The following is a 22,516-nucleotide window of genomic DNA, read 5'->3' on the forward strand; positions in this document are numbered from 1 at the left end:
GAGGAGCAACCCTTTCAATGATTTTAATTTTACTTTTCAACTTAGATAATTCTTTAACCTTTGGTTCTAGTTACAAATTCTCAATTCTTCTGGTTGGTCAATTTAGGTTTGAGGTTAATAATTTTTTTATTTTGAGCCCGAATTTAATAAATTTGAGGCGCGTCTCAAATCCACCAAAAACCGGTTTCAATTCAGCGCCGGCTTAAATCTCAAAACATTTAACAATTTTAAGTGGACCAACTATATTTGAGCCGCGTCTTAAACTTAAGCCGCGGGTCAAATTCTTTAATTTCGGACTCTGTTGCTTTACTCTACTTTTGGTTTGTCTTTCTGTAAAACACAGAACACGTGTTACATTTTTTAACGTTTTATATTTTGAGATTTATCTCAATTCTTATTTATTGAAAATAAATTGGCTTTAATCTGAAAGGTTGAGTGAAAATGATGAAGTGAGGGGGGGGGGTCCATGAACTTTGATCTGCATTCTTTTATATAATCAGTTTGATTTCGATCTCTAGTTTTCAATAATCAATACTTTAATGATCGTCTCTGTTGTCATTATTATTTCAATTATCCAATAATATAATTGAACACTGTACAGGGAACACTGGTTGGAAAAGTCGCCGCTAAAGACCCAGATTTAGATCAAAACTCGTTAATCAACTACGCAATCATCACTGAATGGGGGAACGAAGTTTTCTCCCTAGATCCTGCTTCAGGTTAGTAACTTATTAGTGAGTTTACACTAGATCCTGCTTCAGGTTAGTAACTTATTAGTGAGTTTACACTAGATCCTGCTTCAGGTTAGTAACTTATTAGTGAGTTTACACTAGATCCTGCTTCAGGTTAGTAACTTATTAGTGAGTTTACACTAGATCCTGCTTCAGGTTAGTAACTTATTAGTGAGTTTACACTAGATCCTGCTTCAGGTTAGTAACTTATTAGTGAGTTTACACTAGATCCTGCTTCAGNTATTCAATTTAGCAAGGTGTTATAAGCCCTCTAACCTTTTACTACATCTCTTTAATTTAAATTGGAATTTCTCTTGATTAACCCATTGCAAGGCGATTACAATACACTTGGCATTTAATCTGATTTTACAGATTTTCCCTAACATTGTGGTTGGAAATATTTTAACTAAAAATAAGTATCATCGCATGCATGGTGCAACTAAATGCTGAGATAAGGATCAGAGTTTCAATTAAAGCTCTTGAATTCGATAAAGCTGAGACAAACTTATAAATGAACCCAGTGGCCGAATTTAAAGAATTTGAGCGGCGGTTTAAATTTAAGTCGCGGTTTAAATATGGATGGTTCCACTTAAAATTGTATCAAATGTTTCAAGATTTAAGCCGGCGCTTAATTTAAACCGGGTTTTTGGCGGATTAAAACCGCGGCTCAAATTCTTTAAATTCCATCTCAGAACACACATTTTCAGACCAGAGCTCAGCTAGAAACTTTAAAATAAATGGACTTAATAAAACGTTGGTTTTTTCCAATATATAGGTTAAGCCAAGGAGTAGAGGAGTAAGCCTAATACTAAACTCCTAAAACACAAACTCCTGAGATACCAGCTCCTGAAATACACACTCCTGAAATACACACTCCTGAAATACACACTCCTGAAATACACACTCCTGAAATACACACTCCTGAAACACACACTCCTGAAATACACACTCCTGAAATTCAAACTGCGGAAAAGATAATCTGTAAAGTGACAAACCCTGGAATGATCTTATTCACGAAACGTTTCATAAGTTTGTAATTCAAGAATTGTTTGATGGCGATATGTAGGGTTTGAATCTATATTTCTGTGAGTTTTGACGTATTAGGACAGCTCGAAAACTAGTTTTATTAAAAACAAAGATTAAGATCGTGGCAAGGCTCAGCAGAGCAAGGCAAGAATATGGCTGAAAAGAACTGAGTTTTTGCCAGAAACTCAAATTTTCTAATCCCAATATCTTTGCAACCCAATGTCCTAGACCTTTGAATTATGTTCTATCATAAATTTTAAGTTTAGAGGATTTACACCCTCAGTTTGCAAAGATTTAGAGGTTAGAAACTTAGATTTTGAGGCAAAAACTCAGTTTCATTGTTCAATTTTATATAAAAAATACTTTTTGAAACTTAACAAAACTTTTAAAAAAAATACACTTTATTGTAAAACATTAAAAAGTTTTTATTTTGTTTAGGAATATTTACACTAACCTCTGAACTGGATTATGAGAGGAACGAGCAATATATATTTGTTGTATCTGGAGCTGATAATGGAACACCACAACTTAGGAACATATATTCATGCATTCATCCTTTATTCTTCATTCATTTATCTTTCATTCTTTATTCATTCTTCATCATTCATCTTTCCTTTATTCTTCATTCATTTATCTTTCATCCTTTACTTTCCTTTATTCTTCATTCATTTATCTTTCATCCTTTATTCATCCTTCATCATTCATCCTTCCTTCATTCATCCTTCCTTTATTCTTCATTCATTTATCTTTCATCCTTTATTCATCCTTCATCATTCATCCTACATTCATTCATCCTTCCTTATTCTTCATTCTTTATTTATTCTTCATCATTCATTAACCCTTTAATCCGTTAAAGCACCCTTTCTCCTTCTCAATTCATAAGTTCATTCATTCTACTTTTTGTCCTTTTTGCCATTTGCATTTAATGAAAATGTTGTTTGAATGTATGTTTGTCTAGTTCTACTGTGTCTATCTACATAAATGTTGTTTGAATGTATGTTTGTCTAGTTCTAATGGGTCTGTCTACATAAATGTTGTTTGAACGTATGTTTGTCTAGTTCTACTGTGTCTGTCTACATAAATGTTGTTTGAATGTATGTTTGTCTAGTTCTACTGTGACTGTCTACATAAATGTTGTTTGAATGTATGTTTGTCTAGTTCTACTGTGACTGTCTACATAAATGTTGTTTGAATGTATGTTGGTCTAGTTCTATTGTGTCTGTCTACATAAATGTTTTTTTGGTGTATGTTTGTCTAGTTCTATTGTGTCTGTCTAGATAAATGTTGTTTTGATGTATGTTTGTCTAGCTCTACTGTGTCTGTCTATGTAAATGTTGTTTGAATGTATGTTTGTCTAGTTCTACTATGTCTGTCTACATAAATGTTGTTTGAATGTATGTTTGTCTAGTTCTACTGTGACTATTTACATAAATGTGCTTGAATGTATGTTTGTATAGTTCTACTGTGACGGTCTACATAAATGTGAAAGATATAAACGACAACAGTCCAGAGTTCTCTAGTCCAAGCTATTCTGCTACAGGTCAGTTTAAAGAAGACAAAACTAGACTAAATTAAACTAAACTAAACTAAACTAAACTAAACTAAACTAAACTAAACTAAACTAAACTAAACTAAACTAAAATAAACTAAACTAAACTAAACTAAACTAAACTAAACTAAAATAAACTGAACTAAACTAAACTAAACTAAACTAAAAAATAAACTAAACTGAACAATGTACAACTATAAACTCTTTGTACAGTTGATGAGAATGTACCTATTGGTGGGAGTGTACTCGATGTACTGGCTACTGATGCTGATAGTGGAGATAACGGGAGGATACAGTACACAATTATAGGTAGGGGACAAATTACCATAGTATTATAAAAATCAATATTATCATATTGATAGCAGTACAAAAGGGACTGAGACGCAATTTCCAGGGATCCTTTTAATTTGTATAGTTGAGTGTCGGGTTTACAACGTTACCCTTAACACCTTTGTCTGTTAACGGATGACGGAGATATCCTTGTGGCTGAAAAGTGTGTACAGTCCCTTTAACATCAATATTCTTTTTTTTCATTTTGTTTTCAAATTTTCAAGGCATAAATACTATATTTTAGGTGAATCGGAGGAATACTTTTCAATGCTTGACAACGGAACCCTTGTTACTAAACGAGCCCTCGACAGAGAAGAAAAATCCTCCTTTTCCTTTATCGTGAAGGCGGTGGATGGTGGTAAGGCGGGCATAGGTCGCAACTCTGCCACAGCTACGGTCAAGCTTGATCTTGAGGACATTAACGATTCCGTCCCGATGTTCACCTCACCGCCGGACGGTTTTGTTACAGAGAACCAACCGCCGAACACTATCGTTATGTCCGTTACAACTATAGACAGAGATTCAGGACCGAACGCAGACATAGAATACTTTGTAACGAGTTCGGATTCCGATAATTTCGATATCGGTCGGCTGGACGGAATACTGAGAACCAAGGCTGTGTTGGATAGGGAGAAGAAGGAGTTGTTCTACGTGACTATCACCGCTATGGATATGGGTAAGCCACGCCTCTCTACAAGTATGGAGGTTAAGATCCATGTTGTTGATACCAACGACAATACGCCAATGTTTAACCCAAAGCTGTACAGTACAACTGTACTAGAAAATGCAACTATAGGACAAAATATTCTCCAAACCACTGCATTCGATGATGATGAAGCACTCAATGGTGCAATACGATACACAATCGTCTCAGGGGATAAGAGTCGAGATTTCGCGATCGGAGAACACTCAGGAGTCCTGCGCGTGAACCGGAAGTTGGATTTTGAGCGGAAGAATGCATATCAGCTGACAATACAGGCGGAGGATGCTGGAAACCCGGTCAAATATGATACTGCGTCTGTCAGGTGAGCACAGAGATCTAAAGCTAGAAAACTTTAACATCTTCTATTTATAAAGAATTCGTTGGGTTTGGTAAAGAATAATGGGCCTAAAATCTTAATTATTTAACTGTCAAAACTCATACTTATTTACCATGCAAAAAAACCTACAGTTTTTTATTTTAATTTTTTGGTTTTCATAATTTAGGATGTTCTCAAGAGAGAATATTTTGTGGCATTATTTGTTCTTAAAAGTTTTAATCTGCATCTCTATTTAATCTTTTATACTCGATATGCCTATTGCCATACGAAGACATTTTTAGGGAAAAGATCAAAAACAATTACTTAAAATTTCTACAGTACAGTTTAGTTGTTCGGTCCGTTTTCCCTGAATTTCTACAGTACAGTTTAGTTGTTCGGTCCGTTTCCCCTGAATTTCTACAGTACAGTTTAATTGTTCGGTCCGTTTCCCCTGAATTTCTACAGTACAGTTTAATTGTACGGTCCGTTTCCCCTGAATTTCTAGAGTTGGCATTCATGGCCAATATAATTCCAGGTTCAGATTATCTGATTCGGATTTAGTGTTTACCGTATAATGGAAATATATAATCATGCAACAATAAGTGTTAAGTGTTAACATCCTTAGATCGGAATAGATCAAAATGAAAATTCAAATATTTTTTTACTCTTCGTTATATTCCTGATTGATATTCTACATAATGCACACAGTTTCAACAGTTTCAACAGTTTCAACCCATTTATGCACACAGTTTCAACCCAATGTATAAAGTTTCAACAGTTTCAACCCAATTTATAAAGTGAAATGGGTAAATAATAATTGTGTTGGATGATCATTGAACGATTTAAACTCATAATTTAAATGTAAAAGTCGTCTTTTATTTCAATAGTTTGATGCACTCAATTGTCTATATTTTTGCGTACTTGATATTTAAAACAATCTGTTGAAACATCTTTTAACCCTAGACAGGTTGGGGGGGGGGCGTTTGGTGCCCCCCCCCGTAGTTGTTTGTCCTAGCCCTCTTATTTTTGTCACTATCACCATGAAATTTTGTGACTTTTAATGAATAGTATTTTAAAGGATTTTTTGTTAAAAAAATATTTTTTTTGATTTATAGGGTAGAGTACAGGGTGGAGAAAAGTCTGGTCTGTGAAAAAAAATCTAAAATAGCCTATAACTTTTTTGTGACTAAAACTACAGATCTAAAAACTATAGTTTAGAAAAGCCCTTGAAAAATGTATGCAGAAACATGTGTCACATTTTGATATTTGTTTAAAACAAAAAAATATTATTTTCATTTTTTTGACCCATTTTAAGCATTTTTTTCAACCCTCCCTAGCACCCAAATTATTAAATTTATCGGTCTAATTATTTTCTTTGAGCTCGCCTGAAAAATTGGGCTATGAACATGCATTTCAACCCTATACCTATTCATAAGGCATTTTTCTAAGGGGGGCGCCAAACTGCCCCCCCCCCCCAGGCTAAACATAGATTCAGACCCCCCAGCCTTTATAGGTTTAAGAAAGTAGATACATAAATGTGGTGTGATAATTAAATGTTTAGTCTTTCGTTTAATTGATGAATTCGTAATCGTTATCTTTTATCTTAATTACAGTTCTCAAATGTTTAATTATCTTGTTAATTTCATTGTTTAATCTTTATTTTAACTTTACAAAATCACGCCATTAAACAATGCATTGGATATTTTAAACAGAGTCTGAATTCTGAGGTTTCATCTTAGTGCATCTATTCTATGAGGTTTATACATTGATCAGTTCTTATTTTATATGTTCAATAAATAAAATGTTTTTTTTTGAGAAAGGTGCCTTTGTATTCTTAAAAGTCACCTAAGTTTTATTGCTTGATCTTCATTGATATCTGAGATTTGATTTGATTTTGATTTATTCTGAACTAATTGATTTTAATCGATTTAATATTTAGTATCTACATTGAGGATGTTAATGATAGTCCTCCAACCTTCAGGCATTCACCTTACTTAGCCAAGGTCATCGAGAACCAAGCTGACCTACCCAGGTAACCATTCTATCTGTCTTGTCTGTATTGTCTGTCTTGTCTGCCTTGTCTGTCTTGTCTGTCTTGTCTGTCTTGTCTGTCTTGTCTGTCTTGTCTGTCTTGTCTGTCTTGTCTGTCTTGTCTGTCTTGTCTGTCTTGTCTGTCTTGTCTGTCTTGTCTGTCTTGTCTGTCTTGTCTGTCTTGTCTGTCTTGTCTGTCTTGTCTGTCTTGTCTGTCTTGTCTGTCTTGTCTGTCTTGTCTGTCTTGTCTGTCTTGTCTGTCTTGTCTGTCTTGTCTGTCTTGTCTGTCTTGTCTGTCTTGTCTGTCTTGTCTGTCTTGTCTGTCTTGTCTGTCTTGTCTGTCTTGTCTGTCTTGTCTGTCTTGTCTGTCTTGTCTGTCTTGTCTGTCTTGTCTGTCTTGTCTGTCTTGTCTGTCTTGTCTGTCTTGTCTGTNCAAGCCAAGTATTCATTAAAGATAATCTTGATAATATTCATCATAATCTGGTCTAGTATTCATTAAAGGTAATCTTGATAATATTTATCATAATCTGGTCAAGTGAAAAGTAATCATCAAACAACTATTCAATTTTAGGAAACATATGAAAACCGGTTTTCAATCAACAGCAGTACAGGAGATATATTCCTGCACTCTGTACTAGACCGTGAGCTGGATCCTGTGTATACTTTACAAGTTGTCGCTGTTGACACAGGTAATAGACCATTCTACAGTTTAAACCCTGAAACTAAAAATCTTCGAAGATATTTTTCAAAAATTCTTAATTCTATTTGTCTACAAATACAACCCTAAATTGTATCTATTCATGACTCTTCTTATAGTTCTGCTTGGTCAGATGCATCAAAATCAAAGAACAACATTTGATAACTTATATACTTCCCTTATACGTAATTTTAACTGTTAAGTAACCTCAGATCAATGAAAAGTTTGCTCAATTCAATAAGTGAAAACGAAACTTCTTAAACCTCCGACTGTGTAAAAATGCTAAAGATATTCTTGCTTTTCTATCTGAAAATTGATAATTGTCAATTATATTTTCTCCAAAAAGGTTTAACACCATTTTGAACCGTTAATGCCCTTTAAATAATGGGTCATTTGAAATTCCTTCTCCTTGTCCCTTTAACAAGTCAAATTTAATCTATTTTCCTCCAATTTAGAATGTATGCAATCTATAATTTTGCAAAAAATCATATTGCAATTTGTGACTTTAAATTTGGTGAAATTACTGTAAGATTTGTTTGCATATTTTGGTGCATGTAACAGATGAAGGGGGGGGTCCTGGATATATGCATGANTGTGGAACAGGACACCTGGGACATTTACAAGGAGACAGCTGACAAAATGTCAAAAAATTGCGAAATTTTCAGAACTGATGATATGTATTGTCAAACCTAATGTATAGATGGAGGGATAGAATTTTTTGAAATAGCTATCAGGGTTTTCTGCATTTCTTCGTTCTATCTTTTATTATACAACTTCTTTATTAATTTGGGAAATGGATCCATAAAATTCATTTATCATATTTATTCACAGAAATGTTTCTCCAAATAAATAATTTCTATATTTTTTGTTTAAATTTTTTAAATAGTTTTCTTGTTATGACTTCGTCTTAATTTGTTTTATTGTGTAAAAAATATATTTATAGATTTTTTTTATCAAAATAGTATTTATTTTTGCCCCTGAATCCCCCCTTTCCATTTTCTATAGTTCACTCTCGTATTTAGACCCTGTAAGTCCTATACAAGTTTTGCATAAATGCAATATTTGTCAACCCTCTTCCTCCTTATTTACTCTATACCCCCCATTTAATATTATTATTCTGCAGTATATCCCCGATTGTCTAGTACAGAAACAGTTCTTTTAATATTATTATTCTGCAGGATATCCACGACTATCTAGTACAGGAACAGTTCCTTTAATATTATTATTCTGCAGGATATCCCCGATTGTCTAGTACAGGAACAATTCCTTTAATAGTACTATTCTGCAGGATATCACCGACTGTCCAGTACAGGAACAGTTCCTTTAATATTATTCTGCAGGATATCCCCGACTGTCTAGTACAGGAACAGATCCTTTAATATTATTATTCTGCAGGATATCCACAACTATCTAGTACACATTTCCTTTAATATTATTATTTTGCAGGATATCCACAACTATCTAGTAAACATTTCCTATAATATTATTATTCTGCAGGATATCCACAACTATCTAGTAAACATTTCCTTTAATACTATTATTCTGCAGTATATCCCCGATTGTCCAGTACAGGAACAGTTCCTTTAATATTATTATTCTGCAGTATATCCCCGACTGTCCAGTACAGGAACAGTTCCTTTAATATTATTATTCTGCAGGATATCTCCGATTGTCTAGTACAGGAACAGTTCCTATAATATTATTATTCTGCAGGATATCCCCGATTGTCCAGTACAGGAATAGTTCCTTTAATATTATTCTGCAGGATATCCCCGATTGTCTAGTACAGGAACAGTTCCTATAATATTATTATTCTGCAGGATATCCCTGATTGTCTAGTACAGGAACAATTCCTTTAATATTATTATTCTGCAGGATATCCCCGATTGTCTAGTACAGGAACTCTAAGCGTCCTTGTGGAGGATGTAAACGATAATGCTCCATCCTTCCCTCAGAGTAGATACTCCTTGGAGGTCGAGGAGAACAGGGAGGATAACATAGCCCCCATACTACACCTTGGGGCGGTAGACAGGGACTTAGGGACAAATAGTCTCATCAGGTAGACAGATAGACAGATATAACGATAAAGAAATAAATAGATAAATAGATAAATAGATAAATAGATCAATAGATAAATAGATCAATAGATCAATAGATAAATAGATAAATAGATAAATAGTTAAAAAGATAAATAGATAAATAGATAAATAGATAAATAGATAAATAGATAAATAGATAAATAGATAAATAGATAAATATGTAAATAGATAAATAGATAAATATGTAAATAGATAAATAGATAAATAGATAAATAGATAAACAGATAAATAGATAAATTGATAAATATTTCCAGGTATAGACTTGAGGGAGAGGATGCTAGTTCGTTCCGAGTAGATGAATCCGGTAACCTATATCCGAACTGGAGATTTGATCGCGAGCTCAGAGATCTCTACGAGCTGGTGGTGGTGGCTGAAGACTCAGGTTGGAACTAAATTATTTTTCATCCATACTACAAGAATATTATGTAGCCTGGAAACCCGGCTTCTGGAAACTAGGTTTACCCTGTAAAAATCAACCCACTGTAAATAAAACTTTTTAACAAATCTGAGAACATTCAGTATATTAGGTTTACCGAGTTCTTCTTTAAAAGTTTAGATAATGGGTTCACCAGATAAACAAACAAACAAACAGCTGAACAAGTTCTAGTTATGTTTGTAATGTTTTTATGCATAGTATTAAACTAAATATGTGATGTATGTGGCATATTTTTCAATCTTTAGGGTACTTTAAGTATACACACACACAACACATATAAAACATATTGATACAAATATGCATTGCAATAAAAATGTGTATTGTGATTCTTATTTGTGTTTAGGAAAAATATACTGATTATAACTTACAATTGAAAACAATGAAAATTGTAATCGGATTTTTCTATTTGTGCGTAAAATAAAAAACTAGAAGCTACGAGGTCAAAAAGTTGTACCAGTTATGTTGCATAAATTTGACCTCTCTGTTTAGGTGAGGACGTGAGGTTGTCCTCTAGTGCTGAGCTAAGTATCCGTATTCTCGATCTCAATGATAATCCTCCGGAACTACGGAACGGAGGAACTGTTTTAATTCCTGCAGATCTTCAACGAGGTTGGATTAATTCTTAATCATTTCATTTTCATAATATTTTGTTAAGCTGAATATCGAGTTTTAAAACTTCAATTCTTAGAGTGACATGTCTGATTCACAACGGTAGTCATAAAATATTTGTTTGACCAAAAATGAATGAGAAACAGATGCTTTTCTCTCTTACAAATGGTTATTTTTATTTGTGGTTTCTCTATTTAAGTGACTTGCGTATTTCTTCTGCTGTTGTACTGCTGTGAATAGGGCATGCCACTCGTAAAACTCGTTTGCAAGTAAAAAACAGTCCTTTTAGGACCTAGAATATGGTGTTCTTTTTAAAGACAAATGCCTACAATAATCAATATAAACAAGATTTCATATTTTAAATTCTTTTTTAACTATTTCCAATACTAATTATATTAATATTTTCAGGAGATATGGTTTATAAATTGGACGGATTTGACCCTGACGAAGGAGTAAATGGTCAGCTCACCTACCAGATAACAGGTCCAGATTCTTCCAAGTTCCTCCTAGATCCAGATACTGGTCTCATCACTGCTTTAAACCCTCTAGACTTGGAGCAAACCTACACATTAGACCTGGAGATAAGGGATAAAGGTTCCCCACAGCTCTCTGCTAAATCCGTCCTGAAACTCCAGACTGCTGAGAGAAGCCTGTTCCCTGTGTTCTCTAGTCCTGTATCCGAGATTAGGATACCAGAGAACCAGGAGGAGGTGGAACTACCTCAAGTAGAAGCTAACTCACTCAGCTCACAGGGATGGTTCAATATAGATATTCAAGTATTCTATCTCTCCTTCATTTATGCGGGTTTTAATACCTTAACTTCTATTTTCTTGTCCTTGTCTTTTTGTGTCCTGAAATATAATGAGCTTGTTTGTGTCCTTTAAAATACATTTTAAGCCTGTCTTCTTTCATCTTTGATTGACTTCATAGGATTCCTTAAGCCTCCTTTCTGAATTTTCGAAGTTGTTTGCAAGCCCCCGCATATTTGATTTTAATCATCTAATCCTTTTTTCTAGATTATCTACAGCATATTACACTCAGATTTTTTTCTAGATTATCTCCAGCATATTACACTCTGGTTTTTTTCTAGATTATCTCCAGCATATTATACTCTGATTTTTTTCTTGATTATCTCCAGCATATTAAACTCTGATTTTTTTCTAGATTATCTCCAGCATATTACACTCTGATTTTTTTCTAGATTATCTCCAGCATATTATACTCTGATTTTTTTCTAGATTATCTCCAGCATATTACACTCTGATTTTTTTCTTGATTATCTCCAGCATATTACACTCTGATTTTTTTCTAGATTATCTCCAGCATATTAAACTCTGGTTTTTTTCTTTCATATTTTTCCTTTCTCTTTTATATTATGTGCTTTAATCCATTTTGCTTAAAGACACTTTGTACGTAAATTCAGGTGACATGACCCCAAGGATGCTAACAATCAAAGAGATGTATGCCTGATTCACAACGGTACTATTAACACTGCAGATCTTACCATGCTACATTTTTTGCATAAAACATGCTGGGTCAACTTAAAATTGTACCATTGTAAATCGTACATGCCCCTCAATAGATGAAAGGTCCTTGAAGTTACTTCTACAGTGCTATGATGCTTATCTTAGAAGTGTGAGCAAAGATTGTTGGTTTGAGAGGATAAAATATTTGAAAAAGGGATTAGGATTGAATATTATAATTGACCCTTGTTGGTTGAATAGGATTTAAGTTACTCCATCTCAGCTGGAGACCGTTACAATAGTTTCAGCATAGATTCAACACTTGGAAAACTTAGAATCAAGAAACCACTCGACTATGAGCAGGTTATTACATTTTTTAATACATCTCAGAATCCTTTACTATAATTATTATTTTGATCATTATCATTTATAATTATTTTTATTAATTATAATCAAAATTTTCACAATTATCTTTAATTTTCAGGGAGCTGAGTTTGATCTGTATATATCAGCATTTGACAGTGGACGAGCCGATTACCAAACCTATCATAAGCTCCATGTTCAAGTTGAAGATGAAAACGATAATGCTCCTGTCTTTACTGAAGGTCTCTACCTAGGAGAGGTTCTTGAGGAAACCTTCCCTCCGGTTACAGTCACCAAGGTGCTCGCCATCGATCTGGACGTGAGCAGCAAACTCAAGTACTCCATCAAGGACGAGAAGTATAAGGAGTTCTTCGAGATCAACCCTTCAACCGGGGAGATAACCACCATTGCCAAGCTTGACAGGGAGAACCAGGAGATGTTTGAGTTTACTGTTGAAGCCACAGATGATGGAAGTAAATTTCTGAGTGGTTCAACTCTTATCCGGGTCTTGGTTCAGGATATTAATGACAATCCTCCCAGATTTACTAGGATTCTCTCTATCAATATTACTGAGGATTCTCCTGTTGGATCCGTCCTGGCCACTGTTCAAACTGTTGACAAAGATATCGGTGAGAATGCCAAAGTAAGATATGAGTTTAGTGAGAATGCAGATGGTAAGTTTGAAATCAATCCTGAGACTGGTGATCTTATCCTTGTTGAAGGGTTGGATAGAGAGACAAAGGATGAATATCTTCTGAAAGTTGTTGCTACTGATGGAGCCTGGAGAGCTGAAACTACAGTTGGGATCACAGTGCAGGATATAAATGATAATATACCAAGCTTTGAACAGACAAACTATCTATTCATGATTCCGACAACAACACAAAATTTTGTAGTTATTGGCAGAGTTATCGCAGAAGATTCTGATGATATCGGACCAAACTCCCAAATTATCTATTCATTTAGGGAATCTTCTGAGTTCTTTAGCATTGATTCTACATCTGGAGAAATCTTAACACGGAGAAAGCTTGAAAACTACAATACAACCCGAACTCGAACTGTTGAGAATGAATACCTTCTCCAGGTTATTGCTATGGATAACGGACAACCACCCCTAAGCTCTGTGTGCCATGTTAAAGTTCTCCTTATGGATGAAAATCTGAATAAACCTGTGTTTGTGAAGAAAGATTATACAACTGCTATCTCCAGCTCTGCTCAACCTGGAGCTAAAGTTGTACAAGTAAAAGCAGTGGATGATTTCGATACAGGGCTCAACGCTGAAATTGAATATATCTTGGACGAAAGTTTAGATGCCGAGCACTTTGAGATTAACTCTGTGAATGGATGGATTAATCTCAAGAAGGATATTGAACCCAAGGTTTACAATTTAAAAGTTATAGCACAGGATCAAGGTGTACCTCAGCTCAGTGCAGAGATGGTTGTCAAGATTATGCCAAGCGGAGAGAACCGTCATGCTCCAGTTTTCTCTGTGACTAGTACGCAGATCATTATACCGGAGAATGAACCAATTGGAACCTCTATCATTCAACTCAAAGCTTCTGATAAAGATGAAGGGATTGACGGGATAGTTCGTTATGGAATTATTGGTGGGAATGAGAATGATATGTTTGATGTTGATGAGATCTCTGGAAAGATTTTAATCAAGAAACCCCTGGATTTTGATGTCGAGAATGGATATATACTGGAAGTGGTTGCTCGGGATCTTGGATCGGCTCCAAAGGCCTCAAATGCTACTCTAAATATAAACCTGACAGATGTTAATGATAATGTGCCTTTCTTCCAGCAATCAGAGTATGATGCATATCTAGAAGAAAATCAACCTGCTGGGACAGATATAATTAGGATGGAAGCTGTAGACCTAGATTCACCCCGGTACGCTGCAGTCATTTATTCAATTGTTGAACCCGACATGTCTCAATATTTTGAGATTGATACGGAAACCGGGCTCATCAGATCCAAACAGTCCTTTGATTTTGAGAAACTGTCTGAATACATGATGCATGTGTCTGCCAAGAACCCTGATTCTGAAGAGTCGAATACAACCCTTCTTGTGATTCATATTACGGGCTCTAATGAGTTTTATCCAAAGTTCCAGCAACCGGTCTTCCAGTTTTCTGTATCTGAATCTGCTGTACCGGATACTGCAGTGGGCCAGGTGGTTGCCCTGGACCAGGATTCAGGTCCTGAGGGGGATATCTACTATTTCCTTGTCGGACAAAGCAATGATCTTGGGTTCTACATTGAGAAGAAGTCTGGAATTATTTATGTCAAGAAGATTCTGGATCGAGAGTTCCAGAATAGATTTGTTCTCACAATCCTTGCCAAGAATGAAGGCAGTATACAGGGTAATGACACAGACGAAGCTCAGGTTATTATCCAGGTACAGGACGGTAATGATCCTCCTGTCTTTAGGAAGGATATCTATGAAGTTGAGGTTAAAGAGGATATCAAGCTGGGATCTGTTGTTACTTCTGTCTCAGCAGTGGATAGAGATGTCAGGCCCAGAAACAGTCAGTTTAGTTACACTATTATTGATGGAAATGAGAGTGAATCTTTTGAGATCGATCCTAACCTTGGATCCATCCAGACTATCAAACATCTGGACAGAGAAAAGGCTGATCAGCATAAACTTATTATTGGTGCCATTGATAACGGATCTCCTCCCCAGACAGGAACCACCCAGGTTTTCATAAAACTAATCGATATAAACGATAATCCTCCCTCCCTAGATATATTCAATAGAAGAGGAACACTCAAGGAAAATAGTCCAGAGAAAACTTTAGTTGCCAAACTTCAACCAATTGATGAAGATTTGGCTCCCAATGCTGGTCCTTTCCATTTCCACCTAGTGGGAGGAAAACACCAAAATTTCTTTGAGATCGATGAATTGTCTGGAGATATAAGATCTCTTGTGAGTGTTGACAGAGAGCTGACTCCTGAACTTGAGATTGAGATTGAAATCTCAGATTCTGGCACACCGGCATTATCCTCAAAATACACCATCACTATTGATGTCCTTGATGAAAATGATAATCCTTCAGAGCCCAGACTTCTCACCGTCATTGTGCAAACTCTGAATGGAGATTTTGCTGGAGGGGTGGTTGCTCCAGTAAGGCCCAAAGATCCTGATACAACAGGGAACTATGATTGCAAGATTAAAGATGGTGCGACCAAACTGTTTCAAATGAAGAAGGATTGTTTCCTGCATACTGGCCGCCTCATGAATGTGAATAACTACAATTTGACAATAATTGGCAATGACGGGCTGCATGACAGCGTAACCAGCCAAATTTTCCTCACTTTTGACAAGTTTGATGCAGTTGCACAAGACACGTCTCTTGTTATTAGAATATTTGAAAACTTAGACCATTCCAAGCTGGCTCGTGTGTTCAAGTTGATAAATTTCCATCGTTCCGCGACAGGATCTGTCCAGGTTCTGAGTATTGTTAAGGAGGAGAATGTGACAGATTTCTTTGTGCTCATGCGAGCTGACAACCAGTACATTCAGAAGCAAAAAGTTGAGTCCGTGCTTCAAACAGAACTTTCTTTCGATAATGTTTTGCCAGGAGTAGAAGTCTCAGTGGGATACAATCCTTGTCAATCTAACCCTTGTCAAAACAGTGGATTCTGCTCATCAAATACACTCGTGGAATCAGAAACAGTTATAGTTGAAGCTGAAGATATTATTCTAAACTCTCCCAAGTTTGTGCAGAGAGTAAAATGTGACTGTCCGCAGAATTTTGAAGGTGAAAGCTGTCAACTCAAATCCAATCCTTGTGATCCCAACCCTTGTGAGACTGGAGCACAGTGTGTCCAGGTTGGATATGAATTCAGCTGTTTATGTCCTTCCTTCAGAACAGGAAAACAATGCGAGCTGGAGAAAACCAACTCATGTGACCAGAATCCATGTGAAAATGGCGGAACATGTCGGGAATCTAATTTGGGAACATTCTTCTGTTTGTGTCGTCCGGGATACCAAGGAAATGTTTGTGAAAACTCTCTTGATCCATGTCAACCCAACCCCTGTCAGAACGGAGGAGAATGTATCTCTAAGAAACCAAATTATCAATGCAAATGTTTGGATAACTTCTATGGAGCCAATTGTGAGCTTTCAACCTTTGGGTTTGGAGAACTGTCCTACATGAAGTTCTCCTCCTTAGATCCGAACACTAATGATATCTCTATAACGTTCTCTACCCTAAAACCAAACAGTTTACTTATCTACAACTTTGGTCGACAGAGCGGGGGCAGGTCGGACTTCTTAGCAATTGAGCTTATTGATGGTAAAGCAGTATTTTCTTATGGTGGAGCAAGGACAGCTATCACTAAAATTTCAGTCAACAAGTATCTCAGCAATGGTCGTTGGTACAAAGTAACAGCTACTAGAAATAATCGGGTTGCTTCACTAAGTATTGAAGATTGCACAGAATCCGGGGAATTTTGTAAACTTTGTCAGGCTGGAGACGAGAAATGTTTTGCTAAAGATATTGGAGAAAGTGGAACTTTAAACTTCAACGGAAACCTTCTTTACTTCGGAGGTATTGATGAAGTTCAACCCATTGTCTCCAGAGCCGGTCAAGTTAGTTCAGATGATTTTATTGGATGTGTCAAGAGTCTCACTATTAACGGCCAGCAAATGAACTTAAAGACTTCTTTTATTGAAAGCCATGAGATTCTAGCGTCATGTCCTATACCTGGAAGTATTTGCCGTAATCACAACTGTTCCCCTGGGACTTGTACTGAAATCAATTGGAAACCAGTTTGTCAATGCTCTGGCGGAGTTCTGTCTCAGGACTGTGAGAAGTCATTGGATCCTATTTCTCTTGAGGCCAACGGAACCATGTCTTTTAAGGTTTCAGAATACCATCGGAGAACCCAACTGTTTCAGACAAAAAATCATCTGAAAGAATCCAACAGGACGGAGAAACAAGAAATCGGGTTCAGTTTCCGAACAGAAACTCCGGTTGGACTGGTTTTCTCAGCTGAGACTGTGAGAAGCAGTGAGTATACTAGCGTATTTATAAAGGAAGGAAAGCTTGTTTATGAAACTAAGAAGAACTCGTTTCCTCTGATCAATGTTAGTTCCACAAATGATGTTATTGACGGAGCCTGGCATTTAGTTAGGTAATATTGTTTTTCATTTTTACTTTATTTGATCCAAACCGTTCTTTGACCATTTTTTACATTTTAAAGTTTTTTTCTAGGATTTCCAAAGAAGCTGGTGTAGTCCAGGTATACCTGGATGAAGAGCGGGTTGGATATGATCTGGAGCAAGAGTCAACGCATGATTTTCTAGATCCATACCTTGCAAAAATAACCTTCGGGGGAAAGAGAGATTTCGAAGACAAAGGTATAATGAGTGGAGTCTTTCTCAAAACTGAATTTGAACAATAATAAACAGATTAGCAATACCGCTTCATATATTTTCTTAGTTATCTTTGTCTGCGCTTACTTTTCTATTTGTAATTATCAAATTTAGACCATTTTGTGATCGATGTTCTTCTGCGGTGTTGCTGTAGAAATCCATAAATGATTTCTAATTAATCTATTTTTATACATTTTACAGTGAGACTCATAAAACAGTGGGAAATAAAAACAACATTTTAGCAATTTTTATTTGCTAACGTGTTACAGCAAATAGTTTTAACAGAAGCTTAAAACCAACTTGTTAAGTGAAATGGGTCTGTTTACAGTTTACACTGAAATAAAGAAATTGTGCAGTGTAAACTGTAAACAGACCCATTTCACTCAACAAGTTGGTTTTAAATTTCATGTTCATTGAACTGTTAAAAATCATAACTTGAGTAGAACAATCGTCTTCATATTCCACAGTTTTATGGGTCTCACTGTACATTGTCATTTTTTACACAGAGAAGTGAAGATATTTTCATTGTTTGTTAGGTTTAAAGGAAACCGTGAATTTGGAACTTTTTACATTAAAGGTTATCTTTTACCGTAATGCTTAAAATTGTGAATCGGTTTTTTCAAAAAATTAATTTTTAAGGATTCCGAGGCTGCCTTGTAAACTTCACTATAAACGGAGTAGTTCAGTCCTATCACGGAACTAATCCTCTCTTTTCCAACACTACCCAGAGAGGAGGAGTAAACCACGATTGCTTGCCCGGGTTCCTCAGCGTGACCGCGGGCAGCAACCCGGTCAATGTCGGGGTTATCATCGTCATTGTCTTCTTCATTATTCTTATCTTTGCCATCCTTGGGTCGTTCTTCGCGTTTAAGATCAAGAAGAAGAATTATCAGAAAATGCAGAATAGAAGTGCAACAGATTCTTCACTCAATCAGATTCTAAACAATAAGGTGAAAATTTACACATTTCTTTTTTCAGAGCTTTTTTAGGTAGGCAACAATTTTTATGAATACCGCTAATCTAAAAACGTATCTGTGGCAGGTTCATGATAAAACCAACTATTCACAAAGCAAAGTAATGTATAGTTGATATACAGTGATAACCAGAAAACTGTAGAATAGGAAGACGACATTAAAGCAATACTGAAGTGCATTTGATGTTGTTACAAAGCAAATAAGCTACTGATAAGTTATTAAGTCACTTAATAAGTAAAATAGGTCTGTTTGCTCTGCACGATTGCTGTGTTCCATTCTCATTGTCCTAACTTGAGTTTAAAAGTCAACTTCAAATTCCAAAGTGTTCTGGTTATCACTGTACATATTTCAGAAATATATCCTTGGTAATGATATTTTTTTCATGAAAGTGTTTTTATGAATAGTAAGGAGGTGTATAGAACAAAAGAGAGGGAGATTAGGGTTGTTTTCATTTGATCGGTACTCCTTTGATAGCACTAGAATTATTTTTATATAAAAAATAACATTAAGTAAATACTGATTACTAATTTCCCCAGCCTTGTTTACAATTTTGTTTTCTAATTTAAAAATTCCTTAGTTCTTCTAAAAACCCAATGTAAAATGTAAACAACCCAATTTATCCTTAGATCTATTATTCTGTGGTAATTATGAGGATAATGACTAAATTGATTAAATATGTGATACCAACTAAAATTACCGTAATGAGAACTGTTTTAAACAAAAGTTATTTTTATTCATTGTATTTACAATTTAGGACTATAATAAACTACAATGTTAAAGGATGAATTGTTTAGGAAACGTTTAACCGTCCGAAGAAGATGCCCTCCTCCCAGAAACCTGATGTTATAGAACGTGATGTTGTTAACGAGAGTCCTTTAGGATACTCTACTAGAGATGATCTACCAGACTACTCTGCTAGTATGGTAATGCAGGAACCTGATCAACCTGAACACTATGATCTAGAGAACGCAAGCTCTATAGCACCCTCGGATATAGATATTATATACCATTACAAGGATTATAGGGATGGGGGCCGGCATGGACGAGATCTTAATATGGATCGATGGGGCAAACTTAACCATAAGAATAACAGTAGTCCTATCCGTCTCACCTCACTTAGTAATAATAAACTGCAGAGTACCCCCCTGGCAAGATTAAGTCCTAGTAGTGAACTCTCTCATCAAACTCCTCGTATTCTCACCCTCCAGGATATCAGTGGAAAACCCTTACAGTCTGCCCTACTCCAGACACAGCACAGTAGGCACAGTCAGAGGAGTATCAGGGAACCAATCAGAAATATTAGTGATAGCTCAGGCAGTGATCTCAATAGCTCGTCACGCGCGCGACGTCGTCGGAAAAAGCGCGGCGAGGATCGGAATATTCAGTCCGGTCGAAACTCTAGTGTTATGGACGGAATGAGTGTGGACAGTAAAAAGAAGAAGTTTAACGATCTGCTGGACACTAACACTGATGTTCTTCATGACGGAGACTCCAGTGATAGTCCCAGTGAGAATGATTCCTTTACATGTTCCGAATACGAGTATGATGCTCCGTACAATGGTAAAAATCTGGAACCAGTTTCCGGAAGCATTAACCCTGGTGGAATGGTTTTCCGGAACCTGAATCCTAGTGATACAGAGAAGAAAGATATACTAGAGGGTCGAGGTTCCCTTTCCACATTAAATGTGAGTGATGACGACCTCTCAGGACTCACCTCGCCATCAGGTAAATATTTACTATTGATGTATTTTCAACCTCGATTTTAAAATTTACATGTCCGATTCACAAGGTACCGTTTATACATCTATCCGAGTAACATATGAGCAGTGCTGAATTCTGTTTTATATGAAGCATAAATGCAGGAATGCAGGTATAAGTTACTTTTCAGTGAAAATAATCAATTTTTAGTCAGAATAATTAAGATATTTCATTCATTCTTGATCAGACAAAGGTTGTGAATCGAACATGCCACTCTATAAATGGAGGCTCACTAAAATTCCTTAAAGTTCCTTTAAACAACATTTGTTCAGCTAAATCATCTAATCTAAACAGAGTTAAATTCTACAAAATTTGCAACAAAAATTTACTTTATGCTTATTTTAGGACCAACAAGCTGGGAGGCATTATTGAACTGGAATCCAACCTTCTCTACGTTTAGCGGAGTATTCAAGGATATTGCTGAACTACCAGATACTGACTGTGATATTAGGTATTAGTTCATAATTTTAGAAAATCTAAAAAGCTATTTCCTTGATTTTCCAGAATTTTTCTAACCTTTGCTGAAATTGTAATAAATCCCAGATTATCTTTAAACATGATGCATGATGCATGTATAGTTTCTTTAAACATGATGCATGATGCATGTATAGTTTCTTTAAACATGATGCATGATGCATGTATAGTTTATTTTCATAGATGAATTTGTAATTTTATAAAAATGAATCTTGTGAATATACGAAAACTAAATGTTCAATCTACAGTGAATAGTGATAAACAGAAAAATTTGAAATGTTATAACTTTAAAAGTCCAATGAGCATGAGACTCAGTAATTGTGCAGTGTAAACACACTAATTTAATTAAATTAGTGTGTTTAAAAAGTGTCTAATAAGATTATTTGCTTTGTAACAACATCAAATACACTAAAGGTTTATTATTTGGTCGTCTTCCTATTCCATTGTTGTCTAGTTATTACTGTAAGAAAAAGTTATGCTTAAACAATTTATTTATTTGTCTTTTTTAGGCCCAGCCCTCTTGGTGACGCACAACTAGAAGGAGAAGAAGAAGAAGAATATATTTAAGCATTTCTGCCTTTTGTACTTAAACCATTGTAATTAGTACAACATATCTTTACTCACGTACCTTAGTACATTACCTTGAGAGTACAGCTACATGTACTCAACCAATCTAAATATGAATTATACAATGCATCTTGTGCCAAACTTTTAAAGAAAATGCATCTAAACTTAAACTTTTTAAACTTGACTGCCATTTTGTCATTATACCGTTTCTTTATACACCACAGAGAAAACAGTTTGCTGTAGAGCTCACCATTTTCCTAATCTGTTGCTGAGTTTATAAAGCTAGGCTTTTAGGGCGCTTCGCGCACATATTCTATTTCAATTAGGAACATGTTATCTTTGAGTACAATTGAAAAAAAAAGTTCGCGGATTTGCAAAAATTTAATGAAAATCTAATTTTGTAGGAGGCAAATTTTTTGAGATTTTGATCATTTATAAACCTTCTCTGGGGCCACGTGAGGTCCCACCAAAAAATTTGGGCCGGATCTGTTCAGCCGTTTTGACGTGTATTGGATACAAACAAAAAGACAGACACCCAGACAAGCAAAGTATGCGCTGCTATAAGTTAGAAAAGTCTGGTAACTGTTTATTTTTATCCTCTCCTTGTGTAATTATAAAACTGTTAAAGTTAAAAATATGTATTATTGTTGAATCTCAAGAATAAAATATGATTTTTGAATAATTAAATAATGATAATTAATACTATTATCACTAGACATATAAATAAATAAGTCACCAACAAAATTGAAAAGACTTGACCTGTAAAAATCCAATCAAAGTTTTATTTTTTAAAACTTTTTTCTAACAAAATTGACATTTTAAAGCCATCCTTAGATTCTAAATTGACTTTACTTTGCAGTTGCACGAGACAATGACGACATTTTAATGTTAATCTATTAATCTCTGGCCTTGTAGTTCTAAAACTTGATGCATTAATTTATGAATTAATAGGTTTGAAACTTTTTAAGGTCTATTTTTTCATGTACCAAAAATGGAATAGTTTT

General features: G+C 35.4%; 1 protein-coding gene across 1 annotated transcript in view; it reads left to right on the forward strand.

The window, feature by feature from the left end:
• LOC111711574 (cadherin-related tumor suppressor) overlaps positions 1-21,691 on the forward strand; it is a 42,520-nt gene extending 20,829 nt beyond the window's left edge. Inside the window, exons 19-37 of the mRNA XM_023485959.1 lie at positions 602-719; positions 2,196-2,289; positions 3,215-3,297; positions 3,520-3,615; positions 3,881-4,661; positions 6,595-6,687; positions 7,124-7,127; positions 7,258-7,375; positions 9,259-9,442; positions 9,737-9,864; positions 10,408-10,527; positions 10,936-11,279; positions 12,252-12,353; positions 12,475-17,498; positions 17,579-17,724; positions 18,379-18,689; positions 19,508-20,438; positions 20,817-20,922; positions 21,455-21,691. Of these exons, the coding sequence (XP_023341727.1) occupies positions 602-719; positions 2,196-2,289; positions 3,215-3,297; positions 3,520-3,615; positions 3,881-4,661; positions 6,595-6,687; positions 7,124-7,127; positions 7,258-7,375; positions 9,259-9,442; positions 9,737-9,864; positions 10,408-10,527; positions 10,936-11,279; positions 12,252-12,353; positions 12,475-17,498; positions 17,579-17,724; positions 18,379-18,689; positions 19,508-20,438; positions 20,817-20,922; positions 21,455-21,512 (8,841 nt within the window). The 3' untranslated portion in view covers positions 21,513-21,691. The remainder of the gene's footprint in view (positions 1-601; positions 720-2,195; positions 2,290-3,214; positions 3,298-3,519; positions 3,616-3,880; positions 4,662-6,594; positions 6,688-7,123; positions 7,128-7,257; positions 7,376-9,258; positions 9,443-9,736; positions 9,865-10,407; positions 10,528-10,935; positions 11,280-12,251; positions 12,354-12,474; positions 17,499-17,578; positions 17,725-18,378; positions 18,690-19,507; positions 20,439-20,816; positions 20,923-21,454) is intronic.
• Positions 21,692-22,516: the final 825 nt, after the last annotated feature.

Source organism: Eurytemora carolleeae, unplaced genomic scaffold, assembly GCF_000591075.1.
Source record: "Eurytemora carolleeae unplaced genomic scaffold, Eaff_2.0 scaffold1144, whole genome shotgun sequence".
Taxonomy (NCBI): Eukaryota; Metazoa; Arthropoda; class Copepoda; order Calanoida; family Temoridae; genus Eurytemora; species Eurytemora carolleeae.